General features: G+C 48.6%; 4 protein-coding genes across 4 annotated transcripts; 3 read left to right on the forward strand and 1 right to left on the reverse strand.

Annotated features, from left to right (window-relative positions):
* Positions 1-258: 258 nt before the first annotated feature.
* LOC100835423 (tetraspanin-2) lies at positions 259-2,798 on the forward strand. Its single transcript, XM_003571663.4, has 2 exons — positions 259-873; positions 2,271-2,798. The coding sequence occupies exons 1-2, from the start codon at positions 367-369 to the stop codon at positions 2,571-2,573; spliced, it is 810 nt and encodes a 269-aa protein (XP_003571711.1). The 5' UTR covers positions 259-366; the 3' UTR covers positions 2,574-2,798.
* A 274-nt stretch (positions 2,799-3,072) lies between these two features.
* On the reverse strand, positions 3,073-4,395 carry LOC100836967 (CASP-like protein 2D1). Its single transcript, XM_003571666.4, has 3 exons — positions 3,823-4,395; positions 3,626-3,737; positions 3,073-3,541 (listed from the first exon to the last, which is right to left on the reverse strand). The coding sequence occupies exons 1-3, from the start codon at positions 3,969-3,971 to the stop codon at positions 3,260-3,262; spliced, it is 543 nt and encodes a 180-aa protein (XP_003571714.1). The 5' UTR covers positions 3,972-4,395; the 3' UTR covers positions 3,073-3,259.
* Positions 4,396-8,708: 4,313 nt separating this feature from the next.
* LOC100843361 (cytokinin dehydrogenase 7) lies at positions 8,709-10,575 on the forward strand. The gene has a single exon (XM_014900434.2). The coding sequence runs from the start codon at positions 8,816-8,818 to the stop codon at positions 10,412-10,414; it is 1,599 nt and encodes a 532-aa protein (XP_014755920.1). The 5' UTR covers positions 8,709-8,815; the 3' UTR covers positions 10,415-10,575.
* A 6,381-nt stretch (positions 10,576-16,956) lies between these two features.
* LOC100839711 (cytokinin dehydrogenase 7) lies at positions 16,957-18,672 on the forward strand. Its single transcript, XM_003571671.3, has one exon. It carries the CDS (start codon positions 16,957-16,959, stop codon positions 18,553-18,555), a length of 1,599 nt encoding a protein of 532 aa, XP_003571719.1. The 3' UTR covers positions 18,556-18,672.
* The last annotated feature ends 2,422 nt before the right edge of the window (positions 18,673-21,094 follow it).

Consider the following 21,094-nt stretch of genomic DNA (forward strand, 5'->3'; position numbering starts at 1 on the left):
ATACTGCTGCCCAAGTCTTTTCGTCTTTCCTTAGCTAGCCAGTGGATCGACGTGGCACTGGCATGTGAAAGCAAAAACAAACCTTGTCCAAAACATTCCTAGTTTCCCCACACACGCTTAACACGCTGGCTCGCCGCTCGGCGCTTGCCAAACTTTTCCGGGTCCCCGCATGTCAGCCTCCTAACTCCTAGTAACTCCTAACCCCTGCCACCTTTTTCTTTTTTGAGAGCATCCTAACCCCTGCCACCTTTTTCCCCCAAACCGCAAAGCCCTTTTTATGCCCAGGACGCATCGCCCATTCCCCCACCCACGAAGGAAAGCCACACACAGCAGAGCAGCAGCAGCAGCAGCAGGAGAGAAAACGCCATGGCGGTGAGCAACAACATCACGGCGTGCGTGACCCTGATGGCGCTGATCTGCGCGCTCCCCGTGATCGCCTCCGGCGTCTGGTTCGCCTCGGCCCAGGGGGAGGAGTGCGCGCGGCTGGCGCGGTGGCCCGTGGCGATCCTGGGCGGGCTCATCCTCCTCACGGCCCTGGCGGGATTCGTCGGCGCCTACTGGAACCGCAGGCGACTCCTGGCCTTCTACCTCTTCGCCATGGCGGCGCTCATCGTGCTCCTCATCGCGCTGCTCGCCTTCGCCTTCGCCGTCACCAGGGGGTCCGGGGCCTACCCGGTGCTCGGCCGCAACTACGACGAGTACCGCCTCGACGGGTTCTCCATGTGGCTCCGCGGGTATGTCTCTGATGACCCTGGACGGTGGGAGGGGATCCGGTCCTGCCTTGCCGTCTCTGATACCTGCAAGAAGCTCGCTCGCCAGGCCAGCTTCGTCACCGCCGACCAGTTCTACCAGTCCAACCTCACGCCCCTCCAGGTACTACGGCATAGCCAATCCCCATCCCATATAATCTCTGTCCTTATCGTCAGTAAATTTGGGCATTGTTGTTTCTAGTCCGCAGGTTTTGTGTCATTGTTTAGCCATATGATTTATTGCTGCTACCAAATATGTCCTTCGCAAACATAGGATTCCATAAAAGAAATTGTGATGTCGACGGATCGTCTCTGTTTGACACCTCGAGCAAACGCATTGGTAGGTAGAGACACTTGTAGCTGAGACATGGTGTGGAAATGTGCTTTAGAAGTGTCATGGCATCAGGCCATCTCTTGGCCTCCTGAGATGTTACTAGACGAGGAGGGGAGGTATCAGATGACAACTTTCTGACAGGGCGCGTAGAAAAGCACTGGCAGGACACCGCATCGCGTGGGCATCGTTCAGTGTCACTGTAATGCGGGCCATCCCGCTTTTCCCGGTGCGGAAAATGCCAAATGATCCAGGGAATCCGTGCGTAGGTCCGCGTAATTAAGCTCTTTTCTGGAACAAACCTGAAACTGATACAGACTGCGAATATTAACTGCTCAATGGACAATTACTTTGTCGGGCGTGATATCATTTTTAAATCAATCAAGTTGCACACAAGTTTTAAGTCTATACGATACATCAAACATTCAGCATCGACAGCTTAGACATAGGTATTTATCAGTTGAGCTAAAAACAGATACTCTCACGTCTTAGGATATACTACTCCAGTAGGAACCGGATATACATCTGGGGTCTAACAGAATCTCAATGAAACAAACGAAAAACATAAACTAGTCATCTCAAAACAAAAAGGCGAATCTGGGAACCAATTTGGTGGCTAAGGTTTAAGAGAAACTCTTTTGAAACTAGACTGAAGAAAATCTCAGTGGCCTGACCAATATCCCAAAACGCTGTTCCTATTGGCCTATTGGCCTAGTTCCAAGCAAAGAGCAAAGGACAGTGTCGGAGGCAGGGGTCGCGTGGGTCGGTGCTCAGGGGAGTGTGATTAGTTCTAGAGGCCAGTGTTAATTAGTACTATCTCCACCTAGTTCTGGGGTTCAGGGCACTTGGTTGGGAGCACGGTTCTTGGAGTGGCCACTGGCCGCACGCAGCATTTCGATGCCCTCATCTGCAGAGAGTTTGTCTGTCTCTGCACGCCGCGCCGCGTGCTTGGTCCCTCTGACTCAGATGAGATGTTCACGCGTCTCTAGGATAAATAAGAGTCTATCTGGCTCCATCTTCCACGCCTTATTCAGATCTGACTACAGGGAAAGCTCCAAGACGAGTAATACTCAAATAAATTTCTGTATTTGTTGTTGTTTTAGTCTATCTGATGACAGATTAAACTCAGTTAACTTAACTGAAAATTGCTCATCTGAAATCTGTGGTTCGGTTATTGGCGTGGAATGCAGTCGGGGTGCTGCAAGCCGCCGTCGGTGTGCGGGCACGTGTACGTGAGCCCGACGGTGTGGACGAGCCCGGCGCGGCCAGCGGCGGACCCGGACTGCGGGCTGTGGAGCAACGACCCGGCGCAGCTGTGCTACGAGTGCGAGTCGTGCCGCGCGGGGCTGCTGGCGGCGCTGCGGAGCCAGTGGCACAGGGCCAACATCGCGCTCGTCGTCGCCACCGTCGCCCTCGTCTTCCTCTACCTCGTCGGATGCAGCGCATACAAGAACGCCCAGGCCGAGGCCATCTTCCGCCGCTACAAGTGGTAAATTCCAGATCCAATCCATGGATCGATGATCCAGAACCGGCATTGCTGCCAATTCGCCAGTGTTTGTTTGTTTTAGTAGTAGCTTGGTAAGGTAGGGTTCAAACAGTAAGTAGTTCGTGGGGATTTTCAGTGACAGACGCCTGTACTGTTTTGTGTTCTTGTGGATGTTGTAATTTAATTTGCAGTAGAGATGTGCTTGAGATTCATGGCCAGGTTTGTGATTGAAGATTCTATGGCCATTCGACGGCGTGATTACCGCTAGAACTGTTCTGTGCTTAGGTGTATTCTAGACAGAGAGAAAAAGAGAACTGTCCTATGCAGGTACTGCACCAGTGATCGGGTCAGAAGCCTGTCAAGATGCTGCTGCACTATTTGGTCTCTCGTGAGAGCACAGTTTTTGCTTTCTAACACTGTTGATTTGCTGTCACGGGCTCTTGGCATGTACAGAAGAGCTGGAGAACCAACGTTACCATGGGCACATGGCCAGATCCTGAAGGCCATCTATCAACCTGGTTTCAGTCTCGTTTGTTTCAGAGGTTCCAACATCTGCATGCTAAGTACAAACAACCCCGGAACAATGCTGATTCTCTAAAATTTTATTTCACAACCCATCCAGGATCAGCATACATCAGTAAGTAAGGAACGCTAGTCCAAAGCATCAGGGACTGAACGCTGAACTGTGACTCATCAGTAAGCAAATTGGCCCTCTGGCTGCTTGGAGCCAGCGGCAGCACCGGGACGACAGGGGGCGTCGCACTTGCTGAAGACCCTGAATGCGGACCCGAGGGAGAGCACGACGAAGCAGAGCAGGGCCGCGCCCTGCAGCGCCACCGACACGGTGGCCCTGCCGCAGAACCGGCCGAAGTAGGAGCACACCTCCCCCCACGACACCTCCTTGTCGCCCTCCCGCGCCAGGTACACCAGCTCCGCCGCCGCCGAGCACGACGTCACCAGCAGGTACGCCGCCGCCTGCAGCGCCGCCCAAGTTACATATACAGAGCGAGTGGAGTCTGTGTCTGGATTTTGAAAGGGGAGAAGAGGAAGAAATCGGACCTGATCTAGGAGGAAAATCAGCCAGTCGTAGCGAGCGAAGGACTTGATGGACGACAGCAGGATGGAGGCCACGGAGTAGGCGGCAGTGATGGCGTTGGCGAAAACCAAATACCTGGCAGAGAAACAAAAAAAAACGAAATTGAACACAAAATTAGGCTGCAGAAGGGTGGGATTGAGGAGAAAGAAGGCGAGCTCACTTGAAGCCGGAGAGGTTGGAGAAGCTGATCTCCCCGTAGGTGTCATCGGCTTGCTTGTTGGTGGCCATCTCCCACAGGGAGGCCACGGCCAGGGGAACCACGCACGCCCGCAGCGCCATCTCAAGGACCTTGAAGCGCGCCGTCGCCATCTTCTGCTTCGCCACTCCGTACGTGCTGGCTATCAACAGCAAATCTAGCTTGTTTCCTTCCCCAATCCTTTGCAAATGAGTGCGCTGAAGGGAGGGGAGGAAGACTCCGACGACGAGCACTAGCTTCCAAAGAGCAGAGCAGCGGCCAGAGCTATATATGGAGTCATCAAACAATCTAGAGGGCTACAGCAAAATCTTGGCCATGAATCGACTGTTGGATGGTGCCGATCGGGCCAGAGGCTTTGAGGGTAGCGGTTGGTGAGGATGAGCCGTCTGGCTATGATTAGCGAGGAGATCGAGTTGAGGGCTGCGGGTCTTCTTTTCCGGTGGCGATGGTGCGGCGCCATAGCTGTCGTGGGGACGGGTCACTCACTGCTGCCGTCGTTGGAAGGTTGGGTCTCCACTAGGAATTACACGCGGCGGCGGCAGCAGCAGCAGCAGGCACCGAGCGCGTGCAGGTCGTCGTGGCGAGAAAGGGCACTACGCGTGTTGTGTTTGGAGTGAAACGTGGAGCCGAAAGGCACGCAGGAAAATGTTTGTTTGACATCGCGGGGACGGTCGGACGGATTTGTGCAACCTGCAGACCGCAGGGAGATGAAATCTAGTCTAACGTAACAACAGCGGCGTTCCCTTCTTTTCGAAAAAGGGAAAATGTAGCAGTGCTTTTGGAACACAATCGATGCGATTTGATCGTACTTCATCAGTATCCTACTGAGGTACTATCTCTCTGTCTTTCGACAAGGAAAAAACGGTATCCACGTCTAACCTTTAATAACAACGCCCGAGCAGTGTCACATCACAGTACGTGGATTCCCTGTCTGCGATGGGCATGAACGTGACATCAGCTATTTGTTCACCGTGAAATCAGCCCTTTTTTTCCTGCAAACAAAAATCAGCCCGTTTTCTTTTTCATAGGACCAATATTTGGGCCTCTGGACAAACTAGGTTGAAACAAACAGACAGCCCACATAGTTTGGGCCTTTGCTGTTAAGATTCGTGCCAGAAAGAGCTTCTTAATTGAACCCAAGAAAACCAGCCCGGTGGTGATCCGTAAAGGCAAAATGAACAAGCATGCTAATTGTCAGTTTCCAGTTTCCACAGGTTGAGAACTTGAGATTACAGCCCCTGGACTGAAAACCGAATCAAATCGAACCATAATAGACCGAATTGTTGGTCTATTCGGGTTTCGATTTTTTGATTCGGTCCATTTTAATTAACATTGCACTTCGGAATTTTACTTTGGAAACTCGAATAAGCCCGAAGTCATAAAAAAATTCTTCCGGCCAACCCGAGGACCGACTAGCTATTCTTCCACGCACTCAATACCCATCCACTCTTTCCTTTCCAAAAGTTCACTTGTAGAAAATCTCTTAGCTAACCCAAAGTCCAACTAGATCTCTCCGAGCCCAGTCAATTTTATAGGGCCACTCTTCCTTTTCCTAGCCTAGTTCAAGTTCTTCGGTGGATCGAATAGACGAACCGAAATTTTGGTTTATTTGTGTTCGGTCTTTGTTTTTAAAAATTTCGATCCTCATTTCTGTAGAACCCGATTTTTCGTGAAGCAAGGTCAGTTTTTTTCCTTATTCATTGGAGAATTTATTAGCCGGGCATTCAAATACATATAATTCGGAGTACGGTGAGGTAGACATTTCATGAAGTCATCTACTAAAACCAAGGGTCAGTTTATGGTTGCTAAACTGTGTTGAGCGAACCTATTTTATTATCTATTGTGAAAAACTACACACAGAAACAGAAAAATCGTTAGCCAAACAATAAAATAGGCAAAAGTCGATGATCGAGACAAACATGATTATGAGAATCCATTGCAGTGGCAAACACAACCTAACAGTAAACTAGGCTACAGGTTTTCTAACCCTAATGCCCCACAAAAAGAGTTCGCTACTGTGTACAACGCTACCAATATTAGCCAGGTCATTGCAAACGATTCGTAAAAAGATATTTGTGAAAGAATTTGGAAACGGCTAGACCAGTAGCGAGGCCAGGCCACGTTGGGCCAAGGGGGGTCAGCTGCACCCGCATAAAAAAGAAATCCGAGACTGCCTATTTTCTCGTCCGTTTCCAAATTCCAATTCTCTTCCGAAGGAACTACAGAATCCTTCTACTTCTCTGTAGTTGCTGCAGCCTGCTCCCTCCGTCGCATATTAAATATCGAAATATTACATGTATCTATACGTTTTTTAGATATAGATACATTTATTTTTTGACAAATTTAAGACACTTAATATAAGGCTGAGAGGGTACAAGGAACTGGTATGATGTATCATAATAAAGCACTCAACATATTTTTGTTCTCTTTTTTGTCGGTGTATGCCATGAAGTTTTTTACACTCTGCACCCACATAGGTCAAATCCTGGATCCGCCACTGGTCTAGACTACCATTAGGAAACTTAGAACAAAAACTGTCTAAATAGTTCGTCGTCACAACGATTCATATACTAGAAATAGTTGGAAATGTATAGATTTTTTTAATTCCCAATAATTAAACATAGCAAGCATAATTCCCAATAATTAAACATAGCAAGCATAATTCCAGTTAATTAAACATAGCGAGCATAATTCCCAATAATTAAACATCGCAAGCAACGGCTAAAATATGCTGAGCGAGGCAGTAAAAAACCTAAAAAGATAATCAAGACAATTTGTCACACTAGCCAAAGTATGCATGTACCATTACCATAGAACTTTCTATTTAATCTATTTTAAACAACAATAGAGGTTGCGCCTTGTATGTTGGTTTCCACGTTCTTGTCTTAGCAATGTGGGACTCAACAACACTGCAGTACTTAGAAATTTTGAATTGACCTCATACACACATACACCTGGGCAGCAGGGCAGGGACAGATTCAAGGGGGCGCGAGCAGGGTTGACACTAACGTTTCTGAACGTCTGTGATTATGTTATCAGTGTTCCACGCTTTACTCATTTCGTCAGTTAAGTATGACAATTGAGTAATTGACAAGCTAACAAAAACAAGCATGGACTTAGAAAAAGATATGCTTTCGGAAATGAATACCAATTTTCATGACAGACATAATGCACTATAATACTACTCAATGAATAGCAGCGCTGCTGCATTTCGTAGAAAAAACATACTACAAATAATTGGAAACATACTATATTTTAATTCAAACTTTCAAAGAATTAGCGGGACACATAATACCCAATAATTAAACATCACAAGAAATTATGTTGAACAAGTCGGTAAAAAAAAACTAACAAGATAGGCAGAACAATTTGAACCGAGGATTAAGAGGCAGTATTTTTTTTTTATTCCTACTGTTTTCCTATGAATCAAAGAGGCTTTTGAATAGACCTCATACATACATGCACCTGGGCAGGGACAGATTCAAAGGGGGCCGAGCAGGGTCGACACTAACGTTTTTGAACCGTCTGTGATTATGTTTTCTGTGTTCCATCTTCCATGTCTTTACTCATTTCGTCAGTGAAGTACGGAGTATGACAATTGAGTAATTGACAAGCTAACAAAAGAAAGCATGGACTTAGAAAAAGATATGCTTTCGGAAATGAATACCAATTTTCATGACAGACATAATGCACTAATATATCAGGGTCATCAGCGGCCACTTGTGCGCATGCATGAACCATCAGCAAGGGTTACTAGTATACTGTATACCCTCTCTACGTGTTGGCCTTGGAGTTCGTTCGAAGGGCAGATATAGTTGTGAAGTGATCACCACTAACCCGTGGAGGTTTCAAGCAGTTGACATATCTGCAGATTTGATTTGGTCCGGATATATATTACTTCCCTCAACGTTCATGCATCCACCCTCCCGATCTGCTGTATTGTATTCCCCTGACTTGTTTATACTCCGGTCGTCTCAGGTATTTTTTTTCTTTTAAATCCCATCCTGACTAACCTCACATGAACTAGGATTTCTATTGCGTGCTTACTTTCCGGACAGCCCATTAATCCCATTACTCTATTTGTGCCGGAAATCAACAGACCAGAAGGTCAACTTGGCATAAAGCATAATCAATAGCTTCAGTGAGTAAAAAAATGCTTAATTAGCAGTTAACTCTGACGCCATAGTGTGGAGAAAAAAAGGGTTAATACCAGTTAACTCTGACGACATAGCGTAGACGGTAGTGCTAGAAGGAGATGCCTGCTGTAACATTGTTTGTTGGGCAGGATCGATCGCTGACAAGAATTGGCTTCTATGTTCAGTTGATTCACATGTCACCTTTTTCCTGCAAATTGCTGTCAAACTTTTTCTTTGCATTTACCATCTGTTTATATGACAGTGACAATAACTTTATACAGTTGGATACTGTTTGATGATAGCAAAACAGAGCTGAAGAGATTGGCAACACTTTTGCCACTATATTTAGACATGCGTCCGGTCTCCGGCTTCAGCCAATGTAGCTCTGAGCCTCTGAGTCAAAGCTAAGAAAAAAAGAGATATGATTAAGTTTTGCACCGAGATAATCATTACTTAAGTACTCTCCAAGTCAAAACCAGGAGATACAGATTACAGAGCCATGGGTCCAGCTTCAGCCAATCATTACTTTATTGTTTTCTTAACCATGCTTCCGGCACACGGAGTTGTTTTTCATGCCCCAAAGTCAATACATTTCGAAATATTGTAAAGATTAAAACAAGCTAAAAACTCCGCACGACCTGCATTTGTCAACTTCTTCGAGCCATAACGCTGCCATATATAATGTCACGGAGTTTCTTGACCTGATACAAAACACAGAAGCATCAATCTCTCTCTCTCTCTCTCTCTCTCTCTCTCTCTGCTAACCTCAAGCAACAACACCCACCACAGCGCAATTCGAATTGCATTGGTACTAGCCTGCAATGGCCGCAAAAACTCCTTTGGTCGCATTTCTTATCGGCATGACCAGCTTTCTCTTCGTCGTCGCCGGTCAAATCAGTCCATTGCCATCTGGTGGCCAGCTCCCCGGCGACCTCTTCGCCCTCAACATCGCTTCAAAGATTCGCACGGATCGCAACGCGACGACGATGGCATCATCGGATTTTGGCCGCATCATGGAGGCCGCTCCAGAAGCTGTCCTCCACCCAGCAACGCCCGCCGACATTGCCGCGCTCATCCGGTTCTCTACGTCCTCGCCGGCACCGTTCCCCGTGGCGCCGCGCGGGCAGGGCCACTCCGCCCGTGGGCAGTCACTCGCTCCAGGGGGCGTCGTTGTCGACATGCGTGCGCTGGGGCACGGTCACCGCCGCATCAATGTGTCCGTGGGCGCGGGCTACGTCGACGCCGGCGGCGAGCAGCTGTGGATCGACATTCTCCATGCCACACTACAGCACGGTCTTGCGCCCCGCGCGTGGACGGACTATCTCCGACTCACCGTCGGCGGCACGCTCTCCAATGCCGGCATCGGCGGGCAGGCGTTCCGGCATGGTCCGCAGATCACCAACGTGCAGGAGCTGGACGTGGTCACCGGGACGGGTCAGCTGGTGACATGCTCCCGTGATAAGAGCCCGGACCTGTTCTTCGCGGTGTTGGGCGGGCTGGGCCAGTTCGGGGTCATAACTCGGGCTCGGATCGTGCTTGAGCCCGCCGCAAAGCGGGCGCGATGGGTCCGCCTCGCCTACACGGATGTGACTACGTTCACCAGGGACCAAGAGCTGCTCATTTCCAAGAAGGCGAGCGAAGCCGGGTTCGACTACGTGGAAGGCCAGGTCCAGCTCAACCGAACGCTGCTCGAGGGTCCAGAGTCCACACCATTCTTTTCCAGTGCTGATATCAGCAGGCTCGCCGGGCTCGTCTCCAGGTCTGGGTCCGGAGCCATATATTTCATCGAAGCTGCCATGTACTACGACGAAGCAACCACCTCAGTGGACAAAAAATTGGAGGCGGTGCTAGAGCAGCTAAGCTTCATGCCAGGATTCGTGTTCATGAAGGACGTAACTTATGTGCAGTTCCTCGACCGTGTTCGCATGGAGGAGGAGGTGCTCCAATCGGTCGGGGTGTGGGATGTGCCGCACCCGTGGCTGAACCTCTTCGTGCCGCGGTCACGCATCATTGACTTCGATACCGGCGTGCTTAAGGGCATCCTTGGGGGTACCAATCCTGTCGGGGTCATCCTTATGTACCCCATGAACACCAACAAGTGGGACGGCCGGATGACGGCAGTGGTGCCCCAAACTGACGAGGAAGTGTTCTACACCGTGGGGCTTCTCCGGTCTGCTGTGGCTGTGGGAGATGTGGAGCGTCTCGAGAGGGAGAATGAGGCGGTTCTGGCATTCTGTACCAAGGAAGCCATCCAGTGCAAGCAGTACCTGCCACATTACACAAAGCAGGATGGGTGGCGACGACATTTCGGGGCTAAGTGGGACAGAACTGTCGAACTTAAGGCCAAATACGACCCCCACAAGATAATGGCACCGGGACAGACAATTTTTCGGTCACCGACTATGTCAGCGGCCCAATGACACCTCTAACAACATGTATTTAGTAGGATTTTGTGTGTGGAATGTACATAATAGGTGCTTAGTAGTTAGTATGGTGCTTTTGACCCTTCTGTTCTATTTTAGTTAATGGATGGTAAACAAGCAATCAACAGAAAATCTAGAATGAAGATACTTATCATGCATTGATTTCGTGTCCGGATGCTCATACTATTTGAGAAGCAATGATAGAGGTCTATTGCCAGGTTTCTGTTTCTTTTGCGAATCTGGACCAAAATGGTTGTTTGATTTACGGCAAAAGGTGAAGCCAAAAATTAAAGCAATGATTTTACTCATCATATGGAGAATTTGGCAACTGCAGAATTATGCATGAGAAAATTAATCAATCAGTGGAGGTAATGACAAGACATTTGTGTACCTATTATAGTTTACTGTTTATTATCCGACAGCAGGATGGGCGAGATCCGTTGAAAGGGAAACAAATTCAGAAGTCTCCATATATTGTGGAAATACCCATGCACCCCCTGGAATGTTCTCCTTGAAAAGTCTTGTCCCAACTGATGCAAAAGGAGTAAGAACCCTGGTACTCACCAAGTCGTGGATTATCTCCCGAATGAGGAAATGCTGATTTGCTAGCACAGTAAAGTAATGTTTTGCTTTCCAATTAGTTGCTTAGAGCAAGCTCAACACAACTAGGGACCCATAGGTGTGGAGAGATAACTGTTGGAATTCATGCTTCATTACTATTTGTGCAATGCTTGTTGTAAAGGCATACCTCTTTAGAAGGGAATGTTCACCAGACAGACCTAGAGCAGGGAACTCCTGGCTTAAACCACTGGTGTGGTGCAGAAAACTGAACACCACAATACTCCTCAACCAATTCCTTGACAGCAACCAATCATAATGCAAAACGCCTCCTGTGTGTGATAGTGAATCAGGGTGCAGTAGCCTCATAACTGCTGCCACTAAAGTTTCCTTGAAAAGCTAACTGCTTGGCTGATAGCAAGGCCTCGTTCTGAATTTCTGGCTCCGTCCCTGAACTTGTATTTATGTGGTAAGTTCTCTGGCACTTGGTCGTAAGAGCATGACTTAACATCTGCTTCTTGCACCTCTTTAACTGACATTAGCTTCCTTCCTTCTGCATTTGACATCTTTCTTTCATTTGACATTTTCTATGCCCCAATCTACCATCCAAGAAATCTCACACAAGAAAGTAGGTAGCAAAACCACGCAATAAATTTCACTTCAGAACTGAAACCATGGCATTGACAGTTAGACTTCCCTAGGGATTCCACTGATATGCCGTCCATACCCAAAAAGAGCATCAAGCAAGGCATTTGCTGGCTGCACACTGATAATCTGACCACCATTCTTTAACCCTCAAGAGAACATCATCTAAACACCACATCACATTTGGATTGCGAAGATCATTGATGATGATGCAATCAGGAGAGGAGGAGAGGTTACCCAAAAAACTGCAGCATACGAGTGGCACTACTTGTTTCTGTGGGGTCATATGGGCTGCACCGCTGGAACAGATTTATGATAGCACCATTGGGAAACTTGCCACTACTAGCGACCCTGGACGACGGCCATGGTGGTTTTGACTGCAAGCTGACAATGTTGTTGATAAACGAAGGACGTGGTTGTGGCCGGAGTCTTTGTGCTGGATATGCAGAGTCGCTCTTGCCGTGAAGGAACACGACTGCATGCCAATGTTATCGTCAGACCACACTATCAAACACCTGGTGGTCATCAATTCGACGAGTTCCAGGACAACGACCGGCTTCAGTGTCTTGACTATCAAGGCCTTTGTACGTGCTGGAGCTCCCAAGAACAGGTTCTCTCTGGACAGGGGCACCTGGGTGTCTCAGATGCCACTGGTGTTGCTGCCAGAGCATTTCGTCACACACGTTGTGTGCGCCGGCACATCAAGCTTTGGAACTGCAAACGCTTGCAGCACAGTAAATGGCAGGCTCTGCGACGGTACTAAAACGGCCGTGCACATGGTCCTCAGAAGCATAGACGTGGTTGCGATCTTGTCATCGCAGGGGCCGGCGTCAGAGCCTAGTATCGAATACTTGGTGGGCGTCGGCTGGTCCTGCTTGAGGACGTCAACCAATCGAGGTGCAGGGGCCGCTGGAGCATCCATTGGTGTCGTAACTGGTGTGGACACGCTCCTCGTGCACAGAGACGCTGCTGCGGCCGGGATGCGGCCGACGTCGTGGACGAGGCCCGTTGTCGAACACTTGGTGAGCAACTCGATGTCGAGCTCGCCGGTGTTGGTGGTGCCTGTTCTGTAGCGCCACGTCGTGGAGGTCAGCACTGCGCTCCATGGAGGCAACAGGTTGTGGGCGCGATGCCATCGGAGGCGGCGACCAACTTGGTGGAGGCAGTGGCGGCAGCTTGCGGCATTGACGAGGGGATATGGGTGGGCCATCTGGAGGTGATTCTCTCTCAGCTTGGCCGTGATCGTTTCGAGCTTCTCTCTTCTCCAAAAAATAGGATGTAAGTTGTCATGTATTCGTAGATTTTTTGACTACTCTTTAAGCCACAGTTACGTGCGTGCGTGCGTGCGTCGTCTGTCCGTCCTCCAACCCCTTCGACAGGCAAGTAACAGCGATTCCCTCTCCCTTCGTGCACTACTGCACTTACGAAAACAACAGATCAATCAACTCCGCGCTTACCGAAACAAAAGATCAATCAACCGGCAGGCAATCAACGCCACGGCTCCTCGACTACATCCCATCGCCGCCGCCGAACTCGCGTGGCGTGTCCTCGTCGATCCGCGCCATGGACGACGACTGACAGCCCGCCCTCCGCCACCGGCCCGCCGCCCGCAACCTGGAGGACGACGGCCTGCTGCTCGCCGCACTGCCTCTACGACGCGGCGCAGATGATCTCCCGGAGTTCCTCGTCCTCGCCCCAGGCGGAGCCACAGGCGTAGCTCCTGGGCAGCGGCACCGGCACCTGCACGAGCACCGGGTAGGCACAGGACGACGTGGCTGCAGAGGGTAGCATTGCTCACTAATTCACACGATGGTCTTTTGTCTCCCATCCGAGGTAATCTCCAGGCTCCAGCCATCTCCCATGAGAGTTCTTTATTCTTCTTTCTTTATGATAAAAATCTGCTTACTACTGTGATTTGCTTGTCAGATCTGATCAATAACACAATGCTATTTGTGCAATCCAGAGGCTATATTTGATTACTAATTAATCGGTGGTGTTGGTATATCTAAACAGCTGGTGTGAGATCTGAAGTAGTTACAAATACACATATTCTGAACATTCAACAGTTTGTTTCACACTAGCATTGAACTTCTTAATCTATCTTTTCAATGAGACCCTGATGCCCTGCAGGCCTTTGTGGCCGGCAATTCATTTAGCTGTCAACAAGGGATATTGATTTCAGTAAAATCATGCATTTTTCCCCTTTTCTTTAAACAATCCTTATTGGATTGTGTATCTATGGTAGATTTTATTAATTGGGAGAGTAATGTTCATCGGTAATGAACTTTATGTATAGGAGGTGTACAAAAAACTGTACAGTCCCTTTGCTGAGAGATTTTTGTCATAGGAATTGCAGGTTTTTATAAATCCTAATAGATTGTTGTATTACCTAGCATACTAATTAGAGGTGCTAGATATATGTATTAAGCATCTGTGAAGCACCGGTGCTTGCATAGACATTAATGGGACAAAATAAGAACTTAATCTATTCTTGGTTCTGTCGAAGAGCTCTCTGGTAACAACCTGCAGCCATCATGTGGTTCCATCCTAAGGCATTAACTTTTGAGAGGTGCTTGCAGGGAATGATCCCATTTCTGGTGAAAAGTCTGTCATCATGGTTTGCTCATGCTAATTCTTGTGTATATTGAGTTGCTAGGTTTACTGATGCAGTCTAATAGCGAGATGAATTGTTTATTCAGTAAATTGAATGTCCCAACATTTCTCAACAATATTTTTTACCTGTGAGTTACATTCTGACAGGTAGAGAAGACTGTTTTTGTAGTTCTCTTTTCTGGGGATCAGGCTAAAGCAGAAATACTGAGGATATGTGCTTCATTTGGAGCAAGTTACTACCCTGTTCCTGAGGACATGGTCAAGCAGAGACAAATTGTACGTGAGATACTTTAATTTTACCGACGTGTTGAGTTGTTATAATGCCAAGCCTGTCATTTCGTTTTTTGCTGAACTGCACGAGTGCCAACCTGATGTAATGCCCTGTCTTCTGGAGTATTTGAACATCTAAGACCATATGAAGACATTATTACAGTCTTTTCTAAGCGCATGTGGGGAGGGTGAAAAGATCTAGAAGGTTCTAGTAGGAGAAAGGGGGATAGTGATGAAGAATAGTTTTGGAAACAAGAAGAAGAGGACGGTAACCTTGCCAGGCACTTCGGTTTTGTTTCTGGGTTGGATCACTCTTTATCCGTGTCAGTACCGCTGCTCTCTTCGAACTAAGAGCTCTCTTTTTTTTTTAGGGGGACTAAGAGCTCTCTTGGCCTCTGCAAGATAAAGGCCTAGGGATATAATTAAGGTAGAGTTGGACTGGGCTTGACATGTGGAAACCATGGGGCTATAACTTGTTAGGCTACAAAAAATTGTGAATTAGTACCAGAGGACATAACTAGTATAACTGGCCCACATGCAGGGCAATAGCCCTACTTGCCTCTAGTGTATATCCGCTCCTGCGGTAACCATTGCGTAGGATTGATCTCTCTATAATCACCCAATTGGATTGCCTGCTCTCTCCGTTCTTAAGTTGGAATATAAGTAAGATGTCATAACTTTGTCTTCCGTCAAAGTTTTAAAATTTTGATCAAATTTACAGAAAAAAATGTAGGTAGCTACATTTAAAACTCAACTAATTATAAATTCATCATATATAGCTTCATAGTATAAATATTTGATATTGTAGATAATAATACATTTTTCTATAAATTCGACCGAATTTTGAAAGGTTGATTTAGAGCAAAGTTAGAAGATCTCATATTTAGGAGCGGAAGTAGTAGTAGCACCAATCACTCTGTTTCAAAACATCTATACATTTGAGGTTGTCCTAAATCAAACTTTGTGAAAAAATACCAACATATGAAACACCTTTTTTAAAAATAATATCATTTGGAATACAATCAAATATATTTTCATAATAAATTAATAATGCATTTGTTTGGTATTGCTATGTTGGTATTTTCATGTAAAAACTTGATCAAAATTAACATAGTTTGACTTAGAACAATCCCAAATGTATATATATATTAAAAAACGGAAGGAGTGCATACTTTTGAATAGGATAATTTCTTAAATACAAAAATGCTTTCGCAAAAAAAATCAGGGAATCAAAGGCCGCTTCTGCGCACGCATGAGCCAGCAGGATAGTATATGTACCGTATACCCTCTCTACGTGTTGGCCTGAGCTTGTTCGAAGGGCAGATACAGTTATGAAGTGATCAGCACTAACCCGTGGAGATTATTCAAGGAGTTGACATATCTGCAGATTTGATTTGGTCTGGATATACATTATTTCCCTCAACGTTCCTGCATCAACCCTCCCGACCTGCTGCATTGAATTCCATTGGATTGTTTATACTTGACAATACATCTCTGGCCGTCTCAGTTTTATTTTCCTTTTAAATCCCATTCGTACTAATCTCACATGAACTAGGATTTCTATTGCGTGCGTACATTCCGGACAGCAAATTAATCCCATTACTCTATTTGTGCCGGAGATCCGCAAACCAGAAGGTCAACTTGGCATAAATCATAAACAATAGCTTCAGTGAGTAAAAAATGGTTAATTAGCGGTTAACTCTGACGCCATAGCGTAGAGAAAAAAAGAAAGGGTTAATAGAGTTAACTCTGACGCCATACTTAGATGGCAGACTGCTAGTGATAGAAGGAGATGCCTGTGACACTGCTTGTTGGGCACTGGCAGGATCGATCGCTCAGAAAAATCGTTCTTCTACGCTCAGTTGATTCACAGGTCACATTTTCCTGCAAATTGCTGTTAAACTTTTTCTTTGCATTTACCATCTGTTTATATGACAGTGAGATCAATACTATTTGACGATAGAAAAACAGAGCTGAAGAGACTGGCGACATTTTTGCCACTATGTTCACATATACATGCCTCTGGCCGCAGCAATTGTAGCTCTGAGTCTCTGAAGAGTGACAGGATTAAGTAATGCACCGAGAAAACCATTACTTAAGTACTCTCAAAGTCTCTGCCCGAGAATTATTACTCTAGTACTCTCCAAGTCAATACCAGGAGATGCAGAGCCATTCCATTATTTTCTTAACCATGCTTCCGGCACCCTAAGTTGTTTTTCCCCTCCAAAGTCAATACATTCAAAAAACACCCACACGACCTACATTAGTCAACTTCTGCGAAGCATAATGCTACCCTATATAACGTCAGGGAGTTTCTTGACCTGAAGCAACACACAATTAAGCATCAATCTTTCTCTCTGCTAACCTTAAGCAGTAAATTCTCTAGCTAGCTTACACTCACCACAGCGCAATTCCAATTGCATTGCTTCTAAAGTTCTAATCAAGCCTGCGACATGGCGGCAAGAGCTCGTCTGGTCGCATTTCTTATCGGCATGGCCAGCTTCCTCTCCATCGTAGCCGCCGGTCAGATCCGGCCACTGCCATCCGGTGGCCAGCTCCCCAGTGGCCTCTTCGTCCACAGCATCGCTTCAATGATTCGCACAGATCGCAACGCGACGACAAAGGCATCATCGGATTTTGGCCGCATCGTGGAGGCTGCTCCAGAGGCTGTCCTCCACCCGGCAACGCCCGCCGACATCGCCGCTCTGATCCGATTCTCAGCGTCCTCAAAGGCCCCGTTCCCCGTGGCGCCGCGCGGGCAGGGCCACTCCGCCCGCGGGCAGTCGCTCGCTCCAGGCGGCGTCGTCGTGGACATGCGCGCTCTGGGGCGCGGTCACCGCCGCATCAACGTGTCCGCGGGCGCGGGCTACGTCGACGCCGGCGGCGAGCAGCTGTGGATCGACGTCCTCCGGGCGACGCTAGAGCACGGCCTGGCGCCGCGCGCGTGGACGGACTACCTCCGACTCACCGTCGGCGGCACGCTCTCCAATGCCGGCATCGGCGGGCAGGCGTTCCGGCATGGCCCGCAGATCGCCAACGTGCGGGAGCTCGACGTGGTCACCGGGACGGGTGAGCTGGTGACGTGCTCCCGTGAGGAGAGCTCTGACCTGTTCTTCGCGGTGTTGGGCGGGCTGGGCCAGTTCGGGGTCATAACTCGGGCTCGGATCGCGCTGGAGCCGGCCCCGAAGCGGGCGCGATGGGTCCGGCTCGCCTACACGGATGTGACTGTGTTCACCGGGGACCAAGAGCTGCTCATTTCCAAGAAGGCGAGCGAAGCCGGGTTCGACTACGTGGAAGGCCAGGTCCAGCTCAACCGAACGCTGATCGATGGTCCGGAGTCCACACCGTTCTTCTCCGGTGCTGATATCAACAGGCTTGCCGGGCTCGTCTCCAGGTCTGGGTCCGGAGCCATATATTTCATCGAAGCCGCCATGTACTACGACGAAGCAACCGCCTCCTCGGTGGACCAAAAATTGGAGGCGGTGCTAGAGCAGCTAAGCTTCACTCCAGGATTCGTGTTCACCAAGGACGTAACTTACGTGCAGTTCCTCGACCGTGTTCGCGTGGAGGAGGAGGTGCTCCGATCGGTCGGGGTGTGGGATGTGCCGCACCCGTGGCTGAACCTTTTCATCCCCCGGTCACGAATCATTGGCTTCGATACCGGCGTTCTTAAGGGCATCCTTGGGGGTACCAACCCTGTTGGGGTCATCCTTATGTACCCCATGAACACCAACAAGTGGGACGACCGGATGACGGCAGTGACGCCCCAAACCGAGGAAGATGTGTTCTATGCCGTGAGTCTTCTCCGGTCCGCCGTGGCCGTTGGAGATGTGGAGCGTCTCGAAAGGGAGAACGAGGCGGTTCTGGCGTTTTGTACCAGGGAAGCCATCCGGTGCAAACAATACCTGCCGCACTACACAAGTGAGGATGGATGGCGACGACATTTCGGGACTAAGTGGGAGAGAATTGCCGAGCTTAAGGCCAAATACGACCCCCAAACGATAATGGCACCAGGACAGAGGATTTTTCAGTCAAGCATCGCAAGTGCATAATCACCAAAGTTCTGTCGCCGATGACATCTCTAACAAAGTAGGACGACTTTTTTTTTTGTATATATAGAGTGTACAATATAGGTGTTCAGCACAATGGAGAAGTCCATATCCCGGAAACATTATTCCGTTTTTTTAGTCTAAGAAACATTCTTAATTTGACTTTAGACTTTACGCACGATCTGATTGCGTGTTTGAGTTCTGAAACATAAGAGCAGCAAGTAGTTACCTGCACGTATAAAAACAGTACTCACATTTTTTTACAAGAGCAGCTAACTGCACGTATAAAAGAAGTACTCACATTTTTTTTTATAAGAGCACCTAACTGCACGTATAAAAAAAGTACTCATATGTCACGCAATGGAGTAGTTCTGCATTTGTTTTTGTTTTTTTAGAACAGTTCTGCATTTTATAAGATTGAACAAGAACTGATAATGGGCAATGTGGCTCAACGTATCTCTTCGAGATTGTTCAACGCCAGATTTTCGGACATAAGAAGGCTGGGCCTTTTTCTCGGAGTAGAGGCCTTAGGGCATCCTCAACAAGAAGCCCATACTTATTTCCACCTCATCATCCCTCTCCTCTACCGTGCAGACTCTGCTTTATTTTTTACCTTTACTTTTTTTGCTAGGCCCACGCGTTAGTCTCTTGCATACCTTGGTACCTGTGCTTGAGCCGTTTCTTATGTAAGAAACTGATATCTTGCTTTTTTCATCCATGTTGGCTTTGAAGCAGGAGAGAGAGGGATAGTACCGGTACTATCTTTCTCATTGGAGATGCCCTTATTAAGGAGCAAGGATTATGTCCGTGCAACGTTTCTCTTCGGCCCACATTGCCAGCGAAAGGGACGGGCTACATGCCTACATGCCGCCTACGCGCGAGAGCGAGCGCATATGTCCGCCTCCCACACAGCAACTAGTTAGCGAAAAATCTCGCCGCGGCCAGAACAGAATCCGAAGACTGAACTGAAAACGAGGTATGCGGTATGTGTTCTTCCCGAGTCCGCGCAAAACCGAAACAGGTGCCGAAACGCAAATTGACAGTTCGACGTTCGGCAGATACATTTCTCGAAATTGCACAACAAAATAGAACGATAAAAAAATCAACCATGAAATTGGTCTCCTTGGCCATCCCCATTTGTCATGGCATCTCCATTTCCACAAGTGCCGCCCTGAGTGGCAGCGGCAGCAGGAGCTGCCGCCTTCTCTTTCTCGGTAGCCGCTTCGCGACAACGCTGGAGGATGTCCTTTATTTGGAGCTCCCACCACTCCCTTGCAAGTGGATCAAGGCCACTTGCATCCATGAGCATGACCTTGTTCTCCTCGGCAAGCACAAGCGCTGCTCCAGGTGGACGAGGGGGTGCGCCTCGGGATGCCGCCATCTTCCTCTTCAGCCCGGCCGTCATCTTCACCCGCCCGCTATTCGCCTCTAGCATGGCGGAGGGAGCAGCAGGTGCTTGACGCGGGACAGAAGGGGCCCTTGAGGTAGGGGCTTGTCCCTGCCCCGTCTTGTTTCCATGCCTCTTCCATTTGGAAGCGGCTAACACAGGGTTGCCGACAGAGGCGGGGAAGGCACCGCCTGAAGCGACGGGATGAAGATTGGCTGCGGGAGGGTTGGCACCGCCAGGAGCCGCCATGGAACTGCAGTACGAGGATTTGGGGCACTCCATGCCGGACTTTGTGGGGCAGTGCTTGGCCGGATGGAGCTCGGTTGAGTAGATCGGCAGCGGCGAAGGTGAGTGGTTGGAGCTCTGGCACGCAGTGAAAATTTCCCTCCCGCTAACGAGTTCAGCGCAGTTTCGGTTCCGCGCCAATCCGATCTCCACCCCGTGTATATTGGGATTTCTCGCCCTGGAGATCGGATCCTTGAAAAGTTTTTTCGGAACATCAGGGTCCGTATTCGGTATCTAGCAGGTGTTTTTTCCCCACCGAATCCGAAAAGCAGTGGTTATTTTTCGGTTCGAGGTTGTATTCGGTATCTACTAGAGTTGCTCTCACAATGTGACGCGCTCCGTTATGGGATGACAGGCCTACAATTGCCACATAATTAGGTCTCTATTTTCTCTCTCTAATGTAATTTGATCCACCCCTAAAAAAATGTAATTTGATCCCACGTTCGAAGTGCCTCTTCCCTTTCTTTCGTAGCGGCCAGGAGCTGCCGGTCGATGACCTCCTGCCGTTCTTTGGCGGCAACGGCCTCTTGGTCGCTCGCGAGCTTCTTCGCCTGGCATTGTCCCCTTTTCTTGGTCTCAACGGCCCTCTCCTCCGCGGTGAGTTCCCTTCTTTGGTTTCTTGAGCCACGCGACGGCGGCGGTGGCGGGAGCTGGTGGTGGTGCCGTTTTGTTGCCGGTGGCGGGGGAGGGCAGGGGGCTGGTGGCGGGTAGGGTGGCAGGAATGATTTCCTCCGCCATGGCGATGAAACGCGACAGGGGTAGTGGGAAAGAAAGAGTGGAAAAGTTGAAATGGGGGTGGCAATCAGAGACGGGAGGACCAAGGGTACATCAAGAGCGGATAAGTGCGGGGCTCCGTTTCTCATCCGCACG

Source organism: Brachypodium distachyon, chromosome 3, assembly GCF_000005505.3.
Source record: "Brachypodium distachyon strain Bd21 chromosome 3, Brachypodium_distachyon_v3.0, whole genome shotgun sequence".
Taxonomy (NCBI): Eukaryota; Viridiplantae; Streptophyta; class Magnoliopsida; order Poales; family Poaceae; genus Brachypodium; species Brachypodium distachyon.